Source organism: Myotis nattereri, assembly GCF_964212035.1.
Source record: "Myotis nattereri genome assembly, chromosome: 5".
In the NCBI taxonomy this organism is placed as follows: Eukaryota; Metazoa; Chordata; class Mammalia; order Chiroptera; family Vespertilionidae; genus Myotis; species Myotis nattereri.
The window spans coordinates 61,106,774-61,128,907 of record NC_138080.1 but is presented as its reverse complement, the minus strand read 5'-3'; the positions used below and the strand labels follow the sequence as shown (position 1 = coordinate 61,128,907).

The window sequence follows — 22,134 nt, the reverse complement described above, 5'->3', positions numbered from 1 at the left end:
TAGGCTTCCCTTTTACTAGAAACGCATCCTCCTTTCTCCTCTCTAACCACCAAATCCAGACCTGGAAAAATCCCAGGCAGAGACCAGGAACACTGAACGTTTCAAATAAATTTTCGTTTGAGCATTTTCTTTTTGCAGGAGGCTGTCCAATGAGATAGTAGACATACAGGAAGCAGCTGGTAAACTGCTAAAGTGCTACGTGACATGAGGTGTCACTTGCTCCTTTTCATTTCTTAGGAGGGTGAGTGGAAAGGCCAACACAGGCCGCTGGGCTCCAGGTGCAGCTCTGCTGCAGGTGCCCCCTGTGACCCTGGGCCAGTCACCTGCACTCCTAGAATGTGGTTCCAGAGCCACCCCAGGTGAGAAGTCTGCTGCTAACGTACCTGGAGTGACAAATTCAACATTGTAACCCTGTTCGTCATGGGAGGAGGAGCTTTACCTACTCCTGTCCTTGTGCCCAGATGTATTTGTGCGGGCACTTATTCTTCTGGTCCCCCAGCAGGAGGAGCATAAGATGCTGCCCCAGAGAGTAACCCCCCCCCCAGACCCCCACCCCCGTCCTCTCTAAGAACAGGTTGTGTCCTGTGCGAGGAGCCAGTCCTCAGGGGCTTCCTGGGGAGGTCGGGCTGGAGGGAGTGAGGAGACTGGAGTTTCTCCTCCTCAAACACCTGTTGGAATAAAGAGCCCTGGAGGCAAGTAAGTGGAATTTTTGGATTTGGACACAAAAAAGAAGGCTCGGCACATTTTGAAGGGGAAGCAGAGTAAATTAAAGGTTGTTTTATTGCTGGGCCAGATGGCTCAGTGGTTGAGCATCGACCTATGGACCAAGAGGCATGCGATTCCTGGTCAGGGCACATGTCGGGGGTTGCGGGCTCCAAACCCAGTGTGGGGCATGCAGGAGGCAGCCGATCAATGATTCTCTCTCCCTCTCCCTTCCTCTCTGAAATATATATATATTGTTTTGTTTCCATAGGCACATGTTTTCATGTTTTAAAAAGGCGGTGTATGACAAATTAGAGGAGAGGGTGAAATGGAAGCTATTAAAAGGGGAGGGAATATGAGGAATATATCTGCTAGAAAGTAGAAAATGTTGTAGTCCAAAGCAGGTAAGGACAAGTTAGGAGAGGGGACGGTTATATTTGAGACCGTGAGAAGAGAGCCAGCAAGAGCCGCTGGGTCACTAACAGGTGTGGTCGGTCGGTAAGAGACTTCTCCAGGAGCCAGTGTAGGTCGGTGGTGATTGAGTACCTGAGAGGCTGGCACAAGGCCCATTCTCGGGGTCCAAGAAAAAGCAGAAGTCAGAAGCCTCAGGAGAGTTCTCAGGATTTAAGACTCTGAAAATAGTTCTGATTCCAAGGGGCCTGCCAGCTCTGGGAGAGGTGCTGGGAAGTAGGTGAAAGTTTGCCTCAGGTTGGAGAGAACAGTAGGGGAGAGGGTGGTGTCCCCAAAGGGTCAGACTTCTGCTCTTCTGGCACAAAGAAGGGAGGAGGTAAAGAATAGGTCAGTGTGGGAAAGAGTAGCGGGTCTTCCATGACATAGCTAAGGAAGGGCAGCAAGTTCTTAATGCACTAAATTCCTATTTTCCTCTTTTAAAATTGAGAACATTTACAACTGTCCTTGTTCCAACTGTGATCGATCAGGAATGATGAACAAATGTCTTCATAGCAAATCAAAAAGATAACAATGCTGCACATTTGAATCATGTTCTATATGCTTCCATAATTCTCTCAGCCAGCAGTAGGAAATAATCAAGTTGTAATTTTACATATAAATGTACAAATGGCAGAAAAGACAATTTGTAAAAGAAGAAATACAAACTCTACAAATAGGGGGGGGATATATTTCATATCAATAATAAATGTACCTCTTTTACCTTATAAATCAATCCCTTGTCCCTTCCAAAATTATAATTATTAAAACATTTGCATATACATTTTAAATTAAATACTATAAATATAAGTAAATAATGAATGTTAGAATTATAGGTTATGAATATTAAAATAGAATTATAATACTCATGCTGTATTAAGGATGGCATTTGACATTCACATGATTCTTTTAGAAAACAATTTGGCATTGAGCCAAGAAAATTGCCCATAACGTTTGATCCAATAATTCCACATCTGAATATCTACTCTAAAATAATTAGCCAGAATATGAAAAAGTCGTATATAGGATGATTCTTATTACAGCTTAATATTTAAAACAGCAATTAGTGGGAATGGCAGCCTCAGTTGGGATCTAGATGGGAGCTAGATGGGTTTGTCTGAAAGCCGTGCATATGAGCGGTGCACAGGTGCCTACATATACACATTGCTGTGTAAGTGGGCAGGCAGGCTGCCCTCGGGAATAGGGAGACCGTGGGGAGAGGGCAGAATGGGGTCTTCTTGGCCCGGCCCAGCCAATAGAATAAGACCGGACTGATGCCCAAAGAGAGAGACTAGCAAGTTCTATGTTAAGGAGAAAACATTTGTTTCCATTCTGATTAAGGGGCTCTTGTGTAGTGATCAGGGAACTAGCTGTGTGAGTATGAACACATTAACTTTTCTGAACCTCAAATTCTTCACTTTCCCAATGAATATTCTACATCTTTTGGTTATTCTTAATAATAGGTCACGCTTGTGCTTAGCACTGATGAATGAAATCCTCATGACCCTATGAAAGATGTATCTGCTGCATGCATTTAATACTTACACAGTGTTTAACAAGTGCTAGACTCTGCTCTAAGCACTTGGCAAAATTTCACACACTTCATCCTGATTGCAGCCCCCTGAGGTTTGTACTCTGGTTATCTCACGTCACGGATGAGGAAACTCCGAGGCCCAGAGGAGTTAAGTAACTTCTTCTGGGTCCCGTAACCACCGAGTGGTGCTCTTAGGACCTGTCTGACCCCATACTCTCAATCACCATAGGGCACCCAGAAATTTATGACACGATACTTCCCAGTGCTTTGAAGGTGTACAATGGCTAGATAGACTCATATATTTTTTTTCTGTAGGTCACATCAAAAGTTATCAAAAAATCACATGAAATGTATGTCCTTCACTTGGTTTATATTCATGACTAGGGGACTTACAAAGAGAAGATTAAACATTACTACACATTTACTTTAAAAAGTACTTTATTTCATTTCATCCTCAGTAGAACCTGGTGGCAGAGGTGAGGAAGGTAGTACAGGAGATCTAGGGAAAGGAGATTGAGAGGGATTAAGGCCCAGTGGGGACCAACGAATGAAGAGGAAGAGATGGCTTAGCAGGACATCTCTGTCCGCAGACACTGGAAGTCAGAGCCAGTGCACAGGTTAGATTCCTTCTGTACACAGTTAAGGACAAGAACTAGTGCTGAGGGGTGCAATGTGTAAGCTGACAATTTTAGATAAGGGTAAGAAATGTTCTCCTAGTCACTGTGATCTGAGAGGAAATGTGATGCTATTTGGGTAATGAGTTCTCTATCTCTATAGTATTACATTTCAGGTATTTGGTGTAATAGTAATTCAGAGCAGCAGATTTAATGTCACAAGGACCTGGGTTTGAATGTGTCCTTTGCCACCTATGTGACCTAAGGCAACGTATTTAATCTCTTTACATTTTCCTTCCTGTCTGTAAAATGGGGACATAATCAGAATTATAGTGCTGTTGTCAGGATCTAAATAAATACCACTAGTAAATATCTTAGCACAGTCACAACAGCAGGGCACGTAGGAAGGGCATAGGAAGTGATTACTGCAATTGCATGCTTTACTAATGAAGTTTGAATGACCACGCTGCAGGTTGTTGTAGGGAACCAAAAGCATTGACCTTTATAAAGGTTTTACTGAAAGATGTGGGGGGACCCTTACACTCTGGCATCCTGAGCCCCTGATTTAGTGGCCCCCCCCTGGGACACAGTTATCACATGGGAGAAGCAGGACTGGATCCCAGGTCTCTTTATTTGGAGCAGCCAGGAGGGCACAGGGGTGAAAGGGAGACATTCCGGCTGAGAAAAAGCCTCGAGGCTCCTGGTTCTCAGGCGCTGCTGAGCCTCCGTTTGGATGAAGATAGAGTTGCCGGGTCAGAGGTCAGAGGTCAGAGCCCAAGTCCAGGACCCTCTCCTTCCATCATCCCTCCTCTCCCAATCTCCCAGACAAATGGACATTTCAGAGTCGTGCGCCGTGCCTGGCAGAGAGGCTTTGGCTGAAGGTCCAGGATTGCAGCGTCAATGTGAATGTGACCCGGACACCGGGGGAAGGAGCAAAGGCTAACTGAGGTCGGCCTGGAGCGGTCTTGTCTGCGATCATTGCTGCAAACACTGTTGGCCTGTGTCCAACGGGACGTGGAAGGTGGGATGCGCCGCACGGCCTTCTCAGAGTGCGCTGGCTGCGGTAGCCCCTGTGGGACCAACTGTTGGTCCTGGGCCTGGGAAAGACGAAACCCTGACATTAACAATAAGAGGGATTCACTCCTATGTGGGACATTAAACTGAAAGCGACAAAGGAACACACGAGGCAACAAAAATGGAAAGGAGGGGGAAGAGAAACACCTGGGCTATGCGCACCCCTTTTAAAAATATGTGTATATTTTTACTGATTTCAAAGAGGAAGGGAGAGGGAAAGATAGAAACATCAGTGATGAGAGAGAATCATTGATGGGCTGCTGCTTGCACGCCTCCTACTGGGGACTGAGCTGCAACCCAGGGACCCTTCCATCGGCAGGCCGATGCTCTATCCACTGAGCCAAACCAGCTAGGGCTATGCACGCTTTGTAATGTGCAAACATGTCTGTGTGCTTAAAGTGCCATAAAAGCTCTCTCTTTTACATTTTACTTGTGTGGTTAATATGATTGTTGCAAACACATACGTGACAGATTTTAAAATGCCCGAGTCTCACACAAGAGATGAAGCTTTCTCTCCACTAGTTCCCTCTGACCTGCAGGATGACCTGTTGCTCACGCTCCTGGAGGGTTTGCCCAGCTGAGTTTCACAATGAAGCAGCTCTGGGGAGTCTGGTTTGCTTCAAGCTGCCCTGTGGCGCTGCGCTCTGCTCCAGGTTCCTGGGCCTTGACCTTGTGAGGTGTACCCCCTCCTTGGCTAAACTGCCTTGTTCAGTATTTCTTGGTAGGGTATGAAAGGGCGTTTGTGGTGGAGCTGTTCTAACATTCTTAGAGTAATGGTTGATTCAATGAATGCTTGATTCCACATGCCTTTATTGAGCACCCACTGCATACACTGTGCGAAGGTCTGAGGAGACGGACACATGAAGAGATTGTGATACAGTATGCTAAAGGCAGTGTTAGCGATGTACCCAGGTGATTGGGGAGCAGGGGAGGAGGCCACCTCACTCTGGGCATTTGGGAGCTTCCTGGAAAAGGTGCACACATATCCAAGTCTTGAAGAGCGAGTAGGAGTTACCCAGGCAAGGGACCGGGGCAGGGAAGTGACAAAGATAATTCTGTTTTAAATAGATTTATGCAGGTCTGGGGAGGGAATCTTGAGGGCAATGAGGGGGGATCTGTTCCATGGCTCTCCCCTGGTTTCTGGTGGTTTTGGGTAATCATTGGTGTTAGAGCATCACCCTGATGATCTCTGCCTTTTTTCACAGGGTGTGTGTGTGTGTATGATTTGATATTCACATACATAGTGAAATGATTATAATACAGTCAAGCCGACTGACATGTTCATCTTTTCACAGCTACCATTCTCTTTTATGTATTTATTTTGTAGTTAGAGCACCCGAAATCTAGTCTCTTAGCAAATTTCCTGTATTCAGCACAGTATTATAAACTATAGTCATCATTGGCACCAGTTGAGCAATTTTTACTGTCACTTAAAGACAAAGGGGATTCTTTTTACTGTAAACAGTGAGAAGCGGCAGAGAAGTTTAAATTTCCACGGTAACATGATTCTGATGTTTCCTGGGGTGGGGTGGCCTGTGGGCACAGAGGGAGTATAAGGGGCACCAGCCCCCATCTGTCCAGCTCATACTAAGACCCAGAGGGCGCAGACACCCTGAGGGAAGACTGCCTGAGGCCAGGCTCCCCCAGGGCAGTGGAGAAAAGCATTGTGAAATGCTAGCAATTCTCAAAGAGAGAACTTGAACGTTAATATTTGTGCCTAACAAAGGCTCCGAGGAATTCCAGCACCCAACACTCTGTTTCTTTAGATGTCTGGAAATGAGATACGTTTGAAACTGAAGAGTTGCCAGATTCACTTTTATTCCATCAAATGGAGTGCAACATTCCGAGGCACCGTTTCCTCCTCTGCCAGATTGAGGCACTTGGACTGAGATCTTTGAGATTCTTTTCTGCAGTAAAATCTTACTCCGTAAATACGGGTTTTGCCATACTGTGGGTAGAACGTTTGGCTGCTGCTACAACCAGACTTTATAGAGCTCTCGCTGTAGCTAATTGGGCTGAAGTCAGTCAGCTTGGAATTAGGAAGTTCATTGGTGTCCACCAATACTCCTCGAGTGCCTGAGGCTTATACAGGCAAAAGGACACGATTGCAGCTTTTAAAAGAGCAACTGAGGTTGCCTCCATCGCAGAGAAAAGGAAAAGTGTGCCATAGGATAACATGACCTTGGGGAGGCGGATCTTTCTCAGGCTGAAGGGCGACCTGACTTAGGTCATACTTTTAGACATCCTGTAGAGGGAGCTGAGGAAGCTGGCCTCCGTGGGAGGTGCCGGGTGTGCATTAAGCCATGGAGGATGGCGTTCTGTGCCCCTGGAAACTGGCTGGTGGAAATGTGTTATTGGAGGACTGGGGAGGGAAATGTTGCCACCTTAAGGTCATGGACCCAGGGGAAATTACATGTTAAGCAGAAAGAAATCCTGGGGAAATATTTAATGGTAGGTAATGTTTGCATCATGAAGGACACCATCTCCCTTCCATTTAATCTTTTCTTCCTTGATCCTTGGCTTTCGGTGTTGGCGATGGAATCAAGTGCAGTTTCAGCTGAGGGCTGCCTGGACAGAGGTTTTGTTAAGCTCTGCATTTCAGTGGCCCTTGAATTCAAAGCTCTGCCTGTGCCTTTCTGCTCTAGTTGTCCGGGGCATTATGGAGGAATTTATTTTTTCAGTTTTGAATGAAGAAACAAAACTTTGCCAGGAATCTATTGAATGTCACAGGGAAGGGTCTTTAGCTCAACATCACCCCCTAGTGGGACACAATAGATTAGCTATTAATTCAAATGCAACTTACAGGTGGAACTGGAGGCTTTGCAGCAGGTCTGCTCTGTGGCAACTACAAATGGCTATTAAGAATCACTTAAGCCCTAACTGGTTTGGCTCAGTGGATAGAGCATCAGCCTGCGGACTCAAGGGTCCCAGGTTCGATTCCGGTCAAGGGCATGTACCTTGGTTGTGGGCACATCCCTAGTGGGGAGTGTGCAGGAGGCAGCTGATCGGTGCTTCTCTCTCATCGATGTTTCTGACTCTCTATCTCTCTCCCTTCCTCTCTGTAAAAAATCAATTATATATATATATGTGTATATATATATATATATATATATGTGTGTGTGTGTGTGTGTGTATATATATATATATATATATATATATATATATATGTATATGTATATATGTATGTATATATATAGAATCACTTAAACATGCCCTAACCAGTTTGGCTCAGTGGATAGAGTGTCGGCCTGGGGACTAAAGGGTCCCAGATTCGATTCTGGTCAAGGGCATGTACCTTGGTTGCGGGCACATTCCCAGTGGGGTATGTGCAACTGATCGATGTTTCTCTCTCATCTGATGTTTCCAGCTCTCTATCCCTCTACTTTCCTCTCTGTAAAAAAATCAATATTAAGAATCACTTAAACATTTGAAAAGTCACTGATCTTCAGTGAGGGTGGAGCAACTTATTATGCTTCATAAACCTCCTCATCCTCTTTCATGTTATTCTCTCATTGTTGCCACAGAGAATGGCATTGAAGAAGTAGGAAAACAAACAAAAAACAGAAGCCACATCTACCTGAAAAGATCTCATGAAAACTGCACACTATTGTAGAACACAAGACAGCAAAGTCAGAAGACAAATCCCAACGAAATCCAAAGGACCAGGAAACACTTCAAAAATCACTCAGCCTCACTGCTGTGAGGGAAGCTCAAAGGAAAACAAATGTCTTTCGTCGATCAGATTAGTAACGATGAAGAGTGCTGACTTCACATGTCAGAGGAGAGAGCACTGGTGTTGATGGGAGTGTGGCCAGCAGCCCAGATGTGACTGAAGAAGGTAGATTGCCCGACTGGCGTGGTTGTGTGTTGACCTGTGAACCAAGAGGTCAAGGGCACATGCCCGGGTTGCGGGCTCGATTCCCAGTGGGGGCTGTGCAGGAGGCAGCCCATCAATGATTCTCTTTTAGCATTGATGGTTCTATCTCTCTCTCCCTCTCTGAAATCAATAAAAACATATTTAAAAAAAATAAAAAGACCAAGCAGCTCTAGGTTTAGGCAAAGCTGTAGTCAGCGACTCCAGCCGTGGGCAAACTACGGCCCGCGGGCCGGATCCAGCCCGTTTGAAATGAATAAAACTATTGAAAAAAAAGACCGTACCCTTTTATGTAATGATGTTTACTTTGAATTTATATTAGTTCACACAAACACTCCATCCATGCTTTTGTTCCGGCCCTCCGGTCCAGTTTAAGAACCCATTGTGGCCCTCGAGTCAAAAAGTTTGCCCACCCCTGGACTAGGCCCAGGCCAGCCCGAGACTGGGAGGCTGCTACATCTCTGGGGACAGGAAAGGGAGGAGAAACCTAGCCTGCTCCCTACTTGCTGTGACGAGATTGGACTGTGGGAGCTGCCCTCTGCCCCCTGCCGGGGTTCCCCACCTGTGTATCCATGTGGGACACGAGCCTTCTCACTGCCTGTGGCTGCCTAGCGGTACTTCCTGTGGCGTATGGCCCTTCTGCCCAGACCAGACCAGAGTCATGCTGGATGGGAGGGTGTGGTGGGTCTGCAGTTTCTCTGGCACACTCACTGTTCCTGCCACACTCACTGTTCCTGTCACACTCACTGTTCCTGCCACACTCACTGTTCCTGCCACACTCACTGTTCCTGCACACTCACTGCTCCTGCCACACTCACTGTTCCTGCCACACTCACTGTTCCTGCACACTCACTGCTCCTGCCACACTCACTGTTCCTGCCACACTCACTGTTCCTGCCACACTCACTGTTCCTGCCACACTCACTGTCCCTGCACATTCACTGTCCCTGCACACTCACTGTTCTGCACACTCACTGTTCCTGCACACTCACTGTTCCTGCACACTCACTGTTCTGCACACTCACTGTTCCTGCACACTCACTGTTCCTGGCGCACTCACTGTTCCTGCACACTCACTGTTCCTGGCGCACTCACTGTTCCTGCACACTCACTGTTCTGCACACTCACTGTTCCTGCACACTCACTGTTCTGCACACTCACTGTTCCTGCACACTCACTGTTCCTGGCGCACTCACTGTTCCTGCACACTCACTGTTCTGCACACTCACTGTTCCTGCACACTCACTGTTCTGCACACTCACTGTTCCTGCACACTCACTGTTCCTGCACACTCACTGTTCCTGCCACACTCACTGTCCCTGCACATTCACTGTCCCTGCACACTCACTGTCCTGCACACTCACTGTTCCTGCACACTCACTGTTCCTGCACACTCACTGTTCTGCACACTCACTGTTCCTGCACACTCACTGTTCCTGGCGCACTCACTGTTCCTGCACACTCACTGTTCCTGGCGCACTCACTGTTCCTGCACACTCACTGTTCCTGCACACTCACTGTTCTGCACACTCACTGTTCTGCACACTCACTGTTCCTGCACACTCACTGTTCTGCACACTCACTGTTCCTGCACACTCACTGTTCCTGCACACTCACTGTTCCTGGCGCACTCACTGTTCTGCACACTCACTGTTCTGCACACTCACTGTTCCTGCACACTCACTGTTCCTGGCGCACTCACTGTTCTGCACACTCACTGTTCCTGCACACTCACTGTTCTGCACACTCACTGTTCCTGCACACTCACTGTTCTGCACACTCACTGTTCCTGCACACTCACTGTTCCTGGCGCACTCACTGTTCCTGCACACTCACTGTTCCTGCACACTCACTGAACACTCCCTGTTCCTGGCGCACTCACTGTTCTGCACTCACTGTTCCTGGCACACTCACTGTTCTGCACACTCACTGTTCCTGGTACACTCACTGTTCCTGCCACACTCACTGTTCCTGCCACACTCACTGTTCTGCACTCACTGTTCCTGCCACATTCACGGTTCCTACACACTCACTGTTCCTGCACACTCACTGAACACTCCCTGTTCCTGGCGCACTCACTTGCCCAGCACTCTGGCTCCGGTTTCCTCCTTTCCCCGGGGAGTGTTCTCTTTCACGGTTTCCTCTCTGAAAGCTGCTCTGCTGAGGCTGGGCCGTGCTCTGCAGCGGGAGCTGACCAGGACGCCAGGTCCAGTCTCTCCGGACAGTGACATGGAGCCCACCGGCCGTGGGGGTGGAGCGATCATGAGCACGGGAAACAAATCATCAGAGCTAGACGGAAGTGACCACTCGCAGAAGGTGAATCACAAGGCATTGGAATCGAAGAGAATAACCCACGGAGATACGAAAAAGACATGACCCAACCGTGAAAAGCTAGACAGGAACTTTATTGCCGGGAGCCGGTCCATCCTTGCTGTTTCAAGGGACCTGGCATATATGGCATACTGTTCTTAATATGTTTGCTCACCTTCTTGGCACTATGTGTTTTAACCATCCACACCTTTGGGAACTCCTGGAACAGGATTCCCCTAGGTAAGCCCCCCACCCCCATTGAGAACCCCACACTCGGGACGGATAGGACTCCACCAGGGTACTGCAGACCCCCCTACAGAGGATAAGTAGGGTAAGAAGGTGGATAGTACAGAACTTAGATTGAGAAGATGTGCCATACCGAGTCCAAAGAAAGAAGACTCTGTATTGATTCTTAGATTGAGAAGATGTGCCATACTGAGTCCAAAGAAAGAAGACTCTGTATTGATTCTTAGATTAAGAAGATGTGCCATACTGAGTCTAAAGAAATAAGACTTCGTATTGATCTTTTAACACATATGCTTGCTAGCAGAGGAATTAAGGTTACTCCCAGTCAGATGGAACATTTTATACAAGAAATACGTCCATGCTTTTGTGAGGAAGGAAAGGTGCCGGAAAGGTAAATGTAAAGGCATGGGAGAAGGTAGGCCCAAGGAGCCTTATCCTTAACCCCACTGCAGCTTTTCCACCCCGGGAAAGTGCAGGATTGGCAAGCTCTCCCTGGGGTGATAGATCAGGACTCAGGTAATAGCGGAAAGCGCCAATCCTACTCTTAAAATGGATACAAGAGAGCATTTCGGGTTTTTCTTTTTAATGCCTGCTTTTAAAAAATAAAAAAGGGGGAATTTGCCGGGAGCCGGTCCATCCTTGCTGTTTCAAGGGACCTGGCATATATGGCATACTGTTCTTAATATGTTTGCTCACCTTCTTGGCACTATGTGTTTTAACCAAGGTCACCTCTCTGAGAAAGGTTGTTTCCCCAGGTAGGGATTTTCCCCTGAAGTTAGGGAGGGAATAAAACCTCTTAACTAAGTGCCAGGTGGGAAATTAATCACTTTAACTAGGAACAATCATGCTTAAGCTACATAATCTTTACTCCCTGGAATGGAGATAAGAAACGCCCTAACCTTTGAAATAGAGATTGATAGGATTGGAATCAACTGGTATAAATACAGATGTAATAAGACAGAACAAGAGAGACAGAACCTAGGCACAGAACCTACACAGAACGTTCTCTAGAGACAGAAGAACTTCGCTGGAGAGAACATGGCAAAAGATCCTGGACAGAAACTGGCATCAGAACCTAGAGACAGAACCTAGCGAGAGAACATGGCAAAAGATCCTGGACTGAACCTGACTACAGAAATTGGCAAGAGAACCTGACTAGAACCTGGTGACTGAACCTGGCTGGAGAACCTGGACAGAACCTGGCTGGAGAACCTAGCGAGGGAACATGGCTACAGAACCTGGCTGGAGAACCTGGAGAACCTAGCAAGAGAACATGGACACAGAACCTGGCTGGAGATCCTAAACAGAACCTCTCTGGAGATCCAGACCAGAACTTGGCTGGAGATCCTGGCTAGGCTGCTGATCAACTGAACACTGTCTCCGTGTCATTCCTTCTTCGCCGACTCCGTCTACGCCTTTGGGAACCCCTGGACCTGCTGGGGTTGGACCCCGGCACTTTATCATCTTTTTTCTTTTTAGAAAATGCTCATTTAGAAAATGAGCTGGCAAGCCTAGTTGTCTCAGAGACCAAGCTGGACTGTCACGTCTGAAGCTCTAGGCCCCTCCATTCGCATCTTTAAAGCAAACAGACTAACTCGAGCCCCGAGAGCATAAGCCGCTGCCACGCTGGAAGCACCGTGACGCGCTGGCACAAATGACCTTCCCACAGCATCAGGAGACACGTGCTTTCAGGGTTAGCGCGCCTTTGTCCGTGACAACGGGCGCTCCGGCTCCTCTCATTCAGAGGGCTACCCATTTATCACTGTTTTCTGTTCATCCTCACCCGAGAATACCCCCCTCTCTCCCCCCACCCCCGCTTGCTTTTCAGAGCGTGGGAGGGAGCGAGGTAGAGAGGGAGGAGGAGAGGAACGATGTGGAGACACATCGATTGGTTGCCTCCCACACATGCCCCAACGGGGCCTCGGGCAGGGGGTCAAACCTGCAACCCAGGTGTGTGCCCTTGACGGGTGGGCCGTGGCTCTGACCACTGAGCAACACCAGCCAGGACAGGGCGACAGATTTAAACACATGCTTATCCCCCACCCTCAACCTGAATCAGATTTTCAAGAGTTATTTCCTGAGGTAGCTTTTAAGTGACTTTAAAGATAGAAACACATGATGGAAGAATGTGTAACAATCTTAGAGTCAAGTCAAACAAATGGCTGGCTAGTCACTCGCTTAAAATACATAACAAATGGTATTACCGGGTACTAGTAACAACGAAACAAGGTGGCATTACAGTGTGCTAATGAAACAAGGGCGGTGAAGGCCTGGGGCAGGAGGCGAGGGAGGGCTACAAGGGGTCAATGGGGGGGAGGGAGGGAGGGGACATATGAAATACTCTCAATAATGAAGATTTAAAACACTGAAAAAAAAAAAAAAAAGAATGGGACAGGAATTTTCACCCTTTACTCACTTATGCAGGATGAGTTCAGTAACCAGATAACTAAAAAAATTCCTTTCCTTGTTTTAAATGCATGCCTTCATAGGCACATCACTACACGCTGTATTTATCTCAAAACACTTGCCTGTAAAAATGTTTATTTAGTCAAAATGGTTGCCTAATATAATTTCCCCTGCAATGTTGTTAAAAGAAGAATGTTATTGCCGTAAGCAGGAACTCAAAAGCCCATAAAAGCCACATCTGAGTATCTGATGTATTTTATTTGTTCACATTGATCTTACTTGAGGGTAACACTACTTCATTGGACAGTTTAAAAGTCATTCTGTAAACAAAATTGAAAACAAAACGGCGACAGCTAAAATAAGGACACAACGTACAGTAACATAAAGGAATGTGTTCACAGGACTATCCTGAAGAAGCAAAGGAAACGTGACCATGGTGACGAATTCCACAGGAAGGGGAAAACCTCCAGCATCTGAAGTGAGGACAGTAATAAAAAAGAAGCATGACTCCAAAGTGCAGGTGTGCTAGTTTCATTTCCACATCCATTCAGGAAACAGACAGAGCATACTATGCTTTATATAAAGTGACAAATTCTGCTTTAAAACATTCAGTTACATTATCTTGCAGGTTTTTTTCCCCCCCGTTTACGTGATCTCTACATTGATTTAATCAGAAAGATGATCGTATGTGATACATGGTATAAATTTCTGGAATCTACAGAGAGTATGGAAATGGTAAAGTTTATTTATTTATTTTTTGCTTTATTTGTAATGAGTAACAAGAAGCTGAAAATCCAGGATCAGAAGCATCAGTACTTTTATTCTATTTCCCCTCACGTTGCAAAAAAAAAAAAAAATCCTGAGCCCTCAGTCACCTTCATCGCCACTTTGATTCTCTGTAATAAAAGACTGTTCCTTCTCTCTGAGTTCTGGCAGCTGACACAAATAATAGCTGGCTTTTTGAATGCAAAATGTGTCCGAATTGACCAAATAGAACCGTTAATCTGGCACCATATAAAAATCACACGTTCGTAACTGTTTAGAACCTCAAATGTTTTCCCCTTGTGGGGAATATCTGCGGAATATAATTTTTGAATAGAGGACTTTTTATGAAATATATTTCAAATCTTAAAAAATAGTTTTAATGCTCCCCAAAGTGGTCTAGGATTTACCCCAGCTGACAATGGCCATTCCATTTAAGAACATCTCCTTTTCCTTACAGCTCTGATTTTATTTAAAAAGCCCAAATACACAAATGGCTGCTGCCTTATTTAGCATTAAGCAGCACTATTTTCTTTTTTTAAACCATGTCTACAGCTTCACAGCAAGACTAAGAAGTTATAATACACACATATCACAGACAGATTCATATTTTTTTTGGAATTCACTGAATATACTGTGTTCTGGTAAATCCCCCTTCCCCCAACAAGAGAGTCCTATACCTACAGCAAGGTGTTAAATATTTCTCCCACAGTTTGCATTGTATTATATTATGAAAACACGAGGTTTCGAGCTGGGTACTAATAAATATTTAATTTAAAAGGAAGAAAGAAACCTCAAGACAGAAGAACATAAAAAAGACCCTTTCCTGGCCCCTCCTCTCCCGCCCCCTCCCAGGGAAGGCGGGTCAGCCAGACAAGGCCGAGATCTCGTAGTCACTGGCCGAGGGGAGGGCCTTGCCCATCATCCTGATGTTCTTCGCACTGGTGATCCTGGCCATCATGCACACGGGCTTGTCAAAGTACTTCACCAGGGCGGGCTCCGTGAGGAGGGAGGCCAGGAACTGCTCGAAGGTGATGGCCCAGTCGCGGTCCAGGCAGGTGCTGCCGGGCAGCGCCGCGGAGCCCTGGCCGCTGCGCACCAGCACCGTGTCCTCCCCGATGTCCTCGCAGTGCAGCTTGTCCTCCTCGTGGGAGCCGGCACTCAGCACCGAGTACGAGGACATGGAGCTGTCGTCCTTGGTGTCGTCGTCGGAGATGAGCATGGAGGAGGAGGCCCCGTGGTCCCGGGGCGAGGAGTCCTCCAGCTTGATGTCCTCCATCTGCCCTCCCAGGGAGTGCTCCTCGCTGTCGCCCGCCAAGCTGGCCGGGTGGGACTCGGCGGACTCCGCCCCGTAAGGCTGGCCCGGCCCTTTCCTGGAGAAGGGCACCCCCAGGATGCCCTGGGTGCAGGCCCCGCCGCCCGCCTCCTTCGCCGGCTGGGTGATGAAGAGCTTGCCCACCTCCCCGATCTCCAGCAGGAGGCTGGTCACCGCCGCCGTGGCGTGGTACAGCTCCTGCTCGTTGGGGTCCTCGCTGAACATGTTGTACATCGTCTTACACAGCTCGATGAACTGCCCCTGGGAGGGATGTGGAGAAGCACAAAGAATGTCACCATCCCTGGGGGAGCAGGGACAGGAGGGAAGCGGCCTGCAAAGCATCTGGCATTAGGGCTCCTGAAAGATCACCGGAAAGTCCTGTGCATGGGGGGGGTTGACGCGGTCTCTAAAGGGCACCATTTTTTAGTTTTAAAAACTTGCAACATCAGCGACAGCGGGAAGAATGAAATGATGAACCTTCACATACCCGTCCTTAGAGTTAGACTGTGCTACCCAGTTGCTTCGTTACGTTTTCATCCTTTGTTGAAGTATCTCAGGGAAATCCCAGATCTCATGTCATTTAACACCTACACCCTTGGGTAGGCATGGCAGTTTCTCCAAGGTTAGCTCAGGTCCTCTCCCCCAGGACACCTTGCTGGGGCCCCTGGACAGAGAAATATGCCTTCCCGCCCCACCCACATGGCTTATCTGTTTTCCGTTAGGAAAGTCGACACGTCCATACTGTGTTCTAATTACCTGTGTTGTTTCATCTCCCTCATTACACATCAGCTTTTGAAGAAAAAAATGTCAGACATCGTCATAGCTGAGCAGAGATCTGGAAACAGCTCAGCCTGGTCTTTTGAGTATCTGAGGGTGCTTTTAATGACTGGGATGAGGTGTGGACTCTCAAAATTTGGATATTTTGCCCTAACCGGTTTGGCTCAGTGGATAGAGCGTCGGCCTGTGGACTGAAGGATCCCAGGTTCGATTCTGGTCAAGGGCATGTACCTTGGTTGCAGGCACAATCCCAATAGGGGGTGTGCAGGAGGCAGCTGATCAATGTTTCTCTCTAATCGATGTTTCTAACTCTCTATCCCTCTCACTTCCTCTCTGTAAAAAAAAATCAATAAAATACATTTTAAAAAAATTTTGGATATTTTGTGATTCACATTTTCTCTGGGAGGTCATTTTCTCACAACTGAGCATATTTTTGATGCACAGAATAGGTGTAAACAGATACTACCTAAGTGCCCAAGCTACCATTGCTTTTGAGGGGTATTTATTCTGTATTTATCTATGACCAGGAAACAGAGTCGTCAGGTTTAATATGAATGAATTGAACTGTTGAGAGCTTACCTGATTCAATTTGGGTAAATCCTTTGCATTCTTTGATTTTGACTTGTTTTCTGTAGTCCAGAGCCTCAGATAAATACGATTTTCTTGAGAATTTGCCCTCTTCCCTAAAACCCAGATATGAAAAAGTGTTCAAACACCAAGAAACAGTGTCCAACCCGCAGGAAGGTAAACATATAGAAGAGAGTCTGTACCTCTGTCTGGCTTCAGACTCACGGTAACGAAGCCATCGTCTGCGCTGTGCTTGCTTCTGCTATCCAAGCCAACCACTGCCAAGGAATATTCAGAAGAAAAAGTAGACTGTTACGTAATGAACCTATCCATTTAGCATTTGTAGTAGGAAACAGAGAGACCACTAGGTAGGGTTGTCTGACTTAGCAAAAACAAAACAAAACAAAAACCCAGCACACTCAGTTAAATTTGAATTTAAGATCAACAACAAATCATGTTCTAGTGTGTGTCCATGCTAAACAAACTGCTGACTGCTTATTTGAAATAAAATTTTACGGGCTGTCCTGTAATTTATCTGATAACCCTATTTCTAGGTGAAGAAATACCCCCCTCAGGATGCTTTATCACAACCGGGGTTTAGTGTACAACCAGGAAATAAAGGGATGACATCACGGCATCTTCAGGGCAGAAAAAGGGGTGGCACTTGCTCTGGTGAATCTTGATTTCCCTCCCCCCCCGTTACACTGCCATCCTAGCTTTGCAACCAGATTTTTTGTCAGGCCCTGCAAAAGACCAAAAACTCACTTTCTAAAAACAAACGGAAATCCAAGTTGATAAAGGAAACAAATGTTATATGTTCCAAAACTCCTTTAGACTTATAATCTGGCATTTCGAAAATATGACTTTCCGGGAAACCACTTTTAACTTTTTTTTTCCCTTCTTGAAACGGGAGGTTACAAAGCACACAGGCACTTCGAAAGAGAGAGGCCAGCACCAGCTTCCGTCAGTGTCAGCGGTGGGAGGGCCTGGAGCGCTTCTTCAACCAACCACAAGGGGACTGTCTGCCTGGTATCTGACCTTGACTGCATTTAGTGTTGAAGCAATCCCAGTGGCTTTGAAGACAGAGTGAGGACAATGGACTATATGTCATTGAGAAAGTCCTCTCCTCTTCCCGTTGAAATGATTTAGCCAACAAGTATAGATATTCAAAACTCATGTATGGTAAGCCCATGCAATGGAGAGTATACAACCATTTAAAACCATGTTTTTAGAGAATGTTTAATGATGTGGTAGCATGCTTACTGGATTTGAAGTGAAAAAAACAACAAAAAACAACAAGATATAAAACTGCAGAGGCAGTTTGATCCCAATTTTATTTATTTATGTATACACACACACACACACACACACACACACACACTAGAAGCCCGGTGCACGAAATTCGTGCACAGGGGGATGGGGAGGGTATGTCCCTCAGCCCAGCCTGCACCCTCTCCAATCTGGGACCCCTTGAGGGATGTCCGACTGCCCGGTGTGGGATCGGGCCTAAATGGGCAGTCAGACATCCCTCTCACAATCCAGGACTGCTGGCTCCCAACCACTCACCTGCCTGCCTGATTGCCCCTAACTGCTTCTGTCTGCCAGCCTGATCACCCCCTAACCACTCCCCTGCCAGCCTGATCGACACCTAACTGCTCCCCTGCTGGCCTGGTCCCCCCCAAGCCCTCCCCTGCTGGCCTGGTCCTCTCTTGCTGCCCTCCCCTGCTGGCCTGGTTCCTCCCCCAACTGCCCTCCCCTGCTGGCCTGGTTCCCCCCCAACTGCCCTCCCCTGCTGGCCTAGTTCCCCCACAACTGCCCTCCCCTGCTGGCCTGGTTCCCCCCCAAACTGCCCTCCCCTGCAGGCCTGATCTTCCCCAACTGCCCTCCCCTGCCGGCCATCTTGTGTGTTGGAGTGACGGCCAATTTGCATATTACTTTCTTATTAGATAGGCTATATATATGACTATAATTACATATATGAATAAAAAGTACTGAAAAGAAATATTTCAAGATATTATTAGTTACCTTTGTATTACAAGCTTTAAAGATATCTTTAGCTTATTTTATATGTTATATCTGTTTTTAAAATTTCAACAAAAGCAATAGTACCTTTGGAGTTGGCTGCCCGGGGTCACCTAGGTAATAGCATACAGATTCTGTCCAAAGCGCTGACCCTCAATTTCTAGTGCCAACAATAGTGAGTCTGGGTTTGGCTCACTCCTCTACTCAGTGACTTAGGGCTCACAGTTAAAAGCAGGTCTCAGCTGTGCTTATTCTGGGATGGCAGGATTTAAGAGGCAAAAGGACTCAGGAGCAACCCATGTTTACTGTCAGACTTGGGCAAGCCATGAAGCTGCCCGCAGAATGAATTAGAAGGCAGATAACCCACTGCAGTGGCAAGCTGAGAGACGCTGCTTAATTATGCAAGACCAAGCAGTAGGGGACTTAATGTAATAAGTTGGGGATATACACAATGAGATGGATCATGTCTCTGTGGACCTACCAACCACAGAGGCAGCACTAAGCTTTTTCTGTAAAGGGCCAGACACTAAATGCAGGGTGAGGTAGTTGTTCGTATGAAAAACAGTACAATAATTAACAACTAATAATACAAAGATAAACTCTGTGTTTCGAGTACTCAGAAGTATAAATCTACCTTCGCCCACCCTCTATCTTAGGCCCTGCAGGCAGTGTGTCTCTGCCCCAGCTCCCAAGTCCACCTCTGAGGCATAAAAGCAGCCATGGACATCATACAAAGGAGTAATAGCTTGGCTGTGTTCCAAAAAAACTTTATTTATAGGCACTAAAGTTTAAATTTGATATAATTTTCCCATGTCATGAAAGATTACTTGTGATTTTTTAAAAACCATTTAAAAATGTCAGAAGCATTCTGAGTGCACAGGCTGTACAAACAGGCCGTGGGCCAGATCTGGCCCCACGGGCTGGAATTTTCAGACATCTATCACAGAGCAAAAGCGTATCTGAGAGAACGCTTTCTGATATGATGCTTGTCCAGATTGTGGACAGCAGCATGACAAGCTTACTGAGCCTGACCCGACAGGGAGAGGGGAGCAGAGTGTACAGCCTGGCGGACGTGTCTTCTCTAAGCTAGTGGACATGAGGCCCATGATCCCTTCAGTGGGCTGAAGTACCTGCCCCCCAAAAATTGCCCAAATTTAAATATCTTATCAAGTAACATATCAAGCAAGCATAGCCATATACTAGGTGTACCAGTTAATAATGCAGATTTTTTTCACTAGACGGAGTTACACATATGTTGATATATACGTGATTTGATATGTATGCATGTATGCTATTTTGCTGTATTGACAACAAACTTCAAAACTTCATATGTCGCCCTAACCAGTTTGGCTCAGTGGATAGAGCGTCGGCCTGCGGACTGAAAGGTCCCAGGTTCAATTCCGGTCAAGGGCATGTACCTTGGTTGCGGGCACATGCCCAGTAGGGGGTGTGCAAGAGGTAGCTGATTGATGTTTCTCTCTCTCTCATCAATGTTTCTAATTCTCTATCCCTCTCCCTTCCTCTCTGTAAAAAAAATCAATAAAATATATTTAAAAAAAAACAAACTTCATATGTCAAATTTGCTGAAGGTGTTAAATCATAGATATTTTTCCGCTTAAAAATGTTCAATTTTGTGCCCAAAAAAGAGCATTTGCGGGAAGTTTTAATTCATTACTTTGTTTTGACGAAAAGTGCTGCTGAACGCTTCAGGAAGCTTATGGTGAACATGCTCCATCTCAAGATACTTGTGAACGCCGGTTTAAAAGTGATGATTTCGATGTGAAAGTCAAAGATCGTCCAGGTCAACCGAAAAAGTTTGAAGACCAACTATTACAAGCATTATTGGATGAAGATGTGTGTCAAACTCAAAAACAACCTGCAGAAAGACTAAACGTTGTCAGCAAACAATTCCCGATCGTTTACAAGCAATGGGAAAGATTTTAAAGGAAGGAAAATGGGTGCCACATCAACTGAATGAAAGACAAGTGGAAAACCGAAAAGTTATCAGTAAAATAACTTTACTGATGGCACATGCACTTTCTGAGCAGCATTTCAAAACGTACGAAGAAGTGGAAAATTGGGTGTCTGAATGGTTTGCCTCAAAACAAGAAAAGTTCTATTGGGATGGTATCCACAAATTACCTGAAAGATGGGGGAAATGTGTAGCTAGTGATGGACATTACTTTGAATAAAGCACTTTTGATGTTTCTCTTGAAATTGTGTTTTCTTTGATTACAAAATCTGCCATTATTAACCCGTACACATAGTTACTTCTTTGACTGACTAGCTTTGGAGGTAACTTTTTCCAGTGGCAGAGGGCTCTGTGGAAGAGAAATATAGTACCCTGGTGAAAAAAAGCCACTTACCATGTGTGCATTCTGGGGTGATATCTTCAAAGAAATACTGAGTTGCTTCAAAAGCAGAATCTGGCTCGTCTTGATCAGAGGATGGCTCTGGAGAGGGCGGGAAAGGTCATTCTCACACAGGCAGGGCCACGACTGCTGACCCTGTGCTGTACTCGTTAAAGAAGTGACCCAGGACAGGATGAGGCACTAATGGTACCCAGGTGGGGGAGGGTCACAACCTAAAGTTTTACCCTGTCTCTATCCTAGCGCCAACTCTTTCTCTAATTGTTTTGTTAGATAGATCCCAGCTGGAGGCCAATGTTGTTTAAAACTTACATTCTCATCCATCTTTCCTACTTGTTTCTGTCAGGGCTAGAACTACTGCTCCTAGCTTCAGCATCTCAGAGTCCCTGGAATCCCATGTGCTGCCAAATGCTAGTTATTCTTTCTCTAGCAGAGACTGCTCTTTGCTGTCAACACAACTCACACTCTGACAGGTAAATGACTGCAGACTCAAGGAGCCGACTCAGGAAGTTACGTAGAGCGTCATTATTCAGTTCATTCTTAGTGACCAGTGAGTGATTTTGTGTATCGAAAAGAGGCAAACAGGTCATGGTTACGTGCATGTGCCGCTGTGTGTGGCTCACTTACCAGGCAAGACATGCATTTTGTACAGGAGTTTGAGTTTCTCTGTGAGATCCCCATGGCAGGCAGCACCTAGAATTCCAAAACACCAACATGAAATGCACTGTGTGTTAGAAACTCCTCCAGTCTTAGCATTCCCTGGAAAAGTCTACTTTTTACAAATTGAAACCAAGACTCGAGGTCACAGAAGGTCTGGCCAGGGCATGCTTGGGTCAAGAGCTCTGGAACCAGGATTCCTGGTTTCAAACCCTTTGTACTTAGTCTGTGACCTTGGGAGACTCAGGTAGGAAACAATCAGAGGTTCACACCGAGCCCAAAGTACTAGAGAACGCTCAGTTGAAACTGACTCATTCAACATTGCACTTTGGGGCCAGTGTTCAGTCACGCAATCACCGACTTCCAGATGCTTCCACCTTCTCCATTCACAATGAGGTATCTTTCCAATGACCAGCTGTGTCATGGCATCTGTGATGTGTTTAGCGACTCTTGCCTCT

General features: G+C 46.3%; 1 protein-coding gene across 1 annotated transcript in view; it reads right to left on the bottom strand.

The window, feature by feature from the left end:
* Positions 1–13,446: 13,446 nt before the first annotated feature.
* The window catches only part of TBC1D9 (TBC1 domain family member 9), an 85,112-nt gene continuing 76,424 nt past the window's right edge, over positions 13,447–22,134 (bottom strand). Inside the window, exons 17-21 of the mRNA XM_081092263.1 lie at positions 21,647–21,712; positions 21,017–21,103; positions 16,832–16,906; positions 16,641–16,744; positions 13,447–15,545 (exon numbers count right to left, since the gene is read on the bottom strand). Of these exons, the coding sequence (XP_080948389.1) occupies positions 14,835–15,545; positions 16,641–16,744; positions 16,832–16,906; positions 21,017–21,103; positions 21,647–21,712 (1,043 nt within the window). The 3' untranslated portion in view covers positions 13,447–14,834. The remainder of the gene's footprint in view (positions 15,546–16,640; positions 16,745–16,831; positions 16,907–21,016; positions 21,104–21,646; positions 21,713–22,134) is intronic.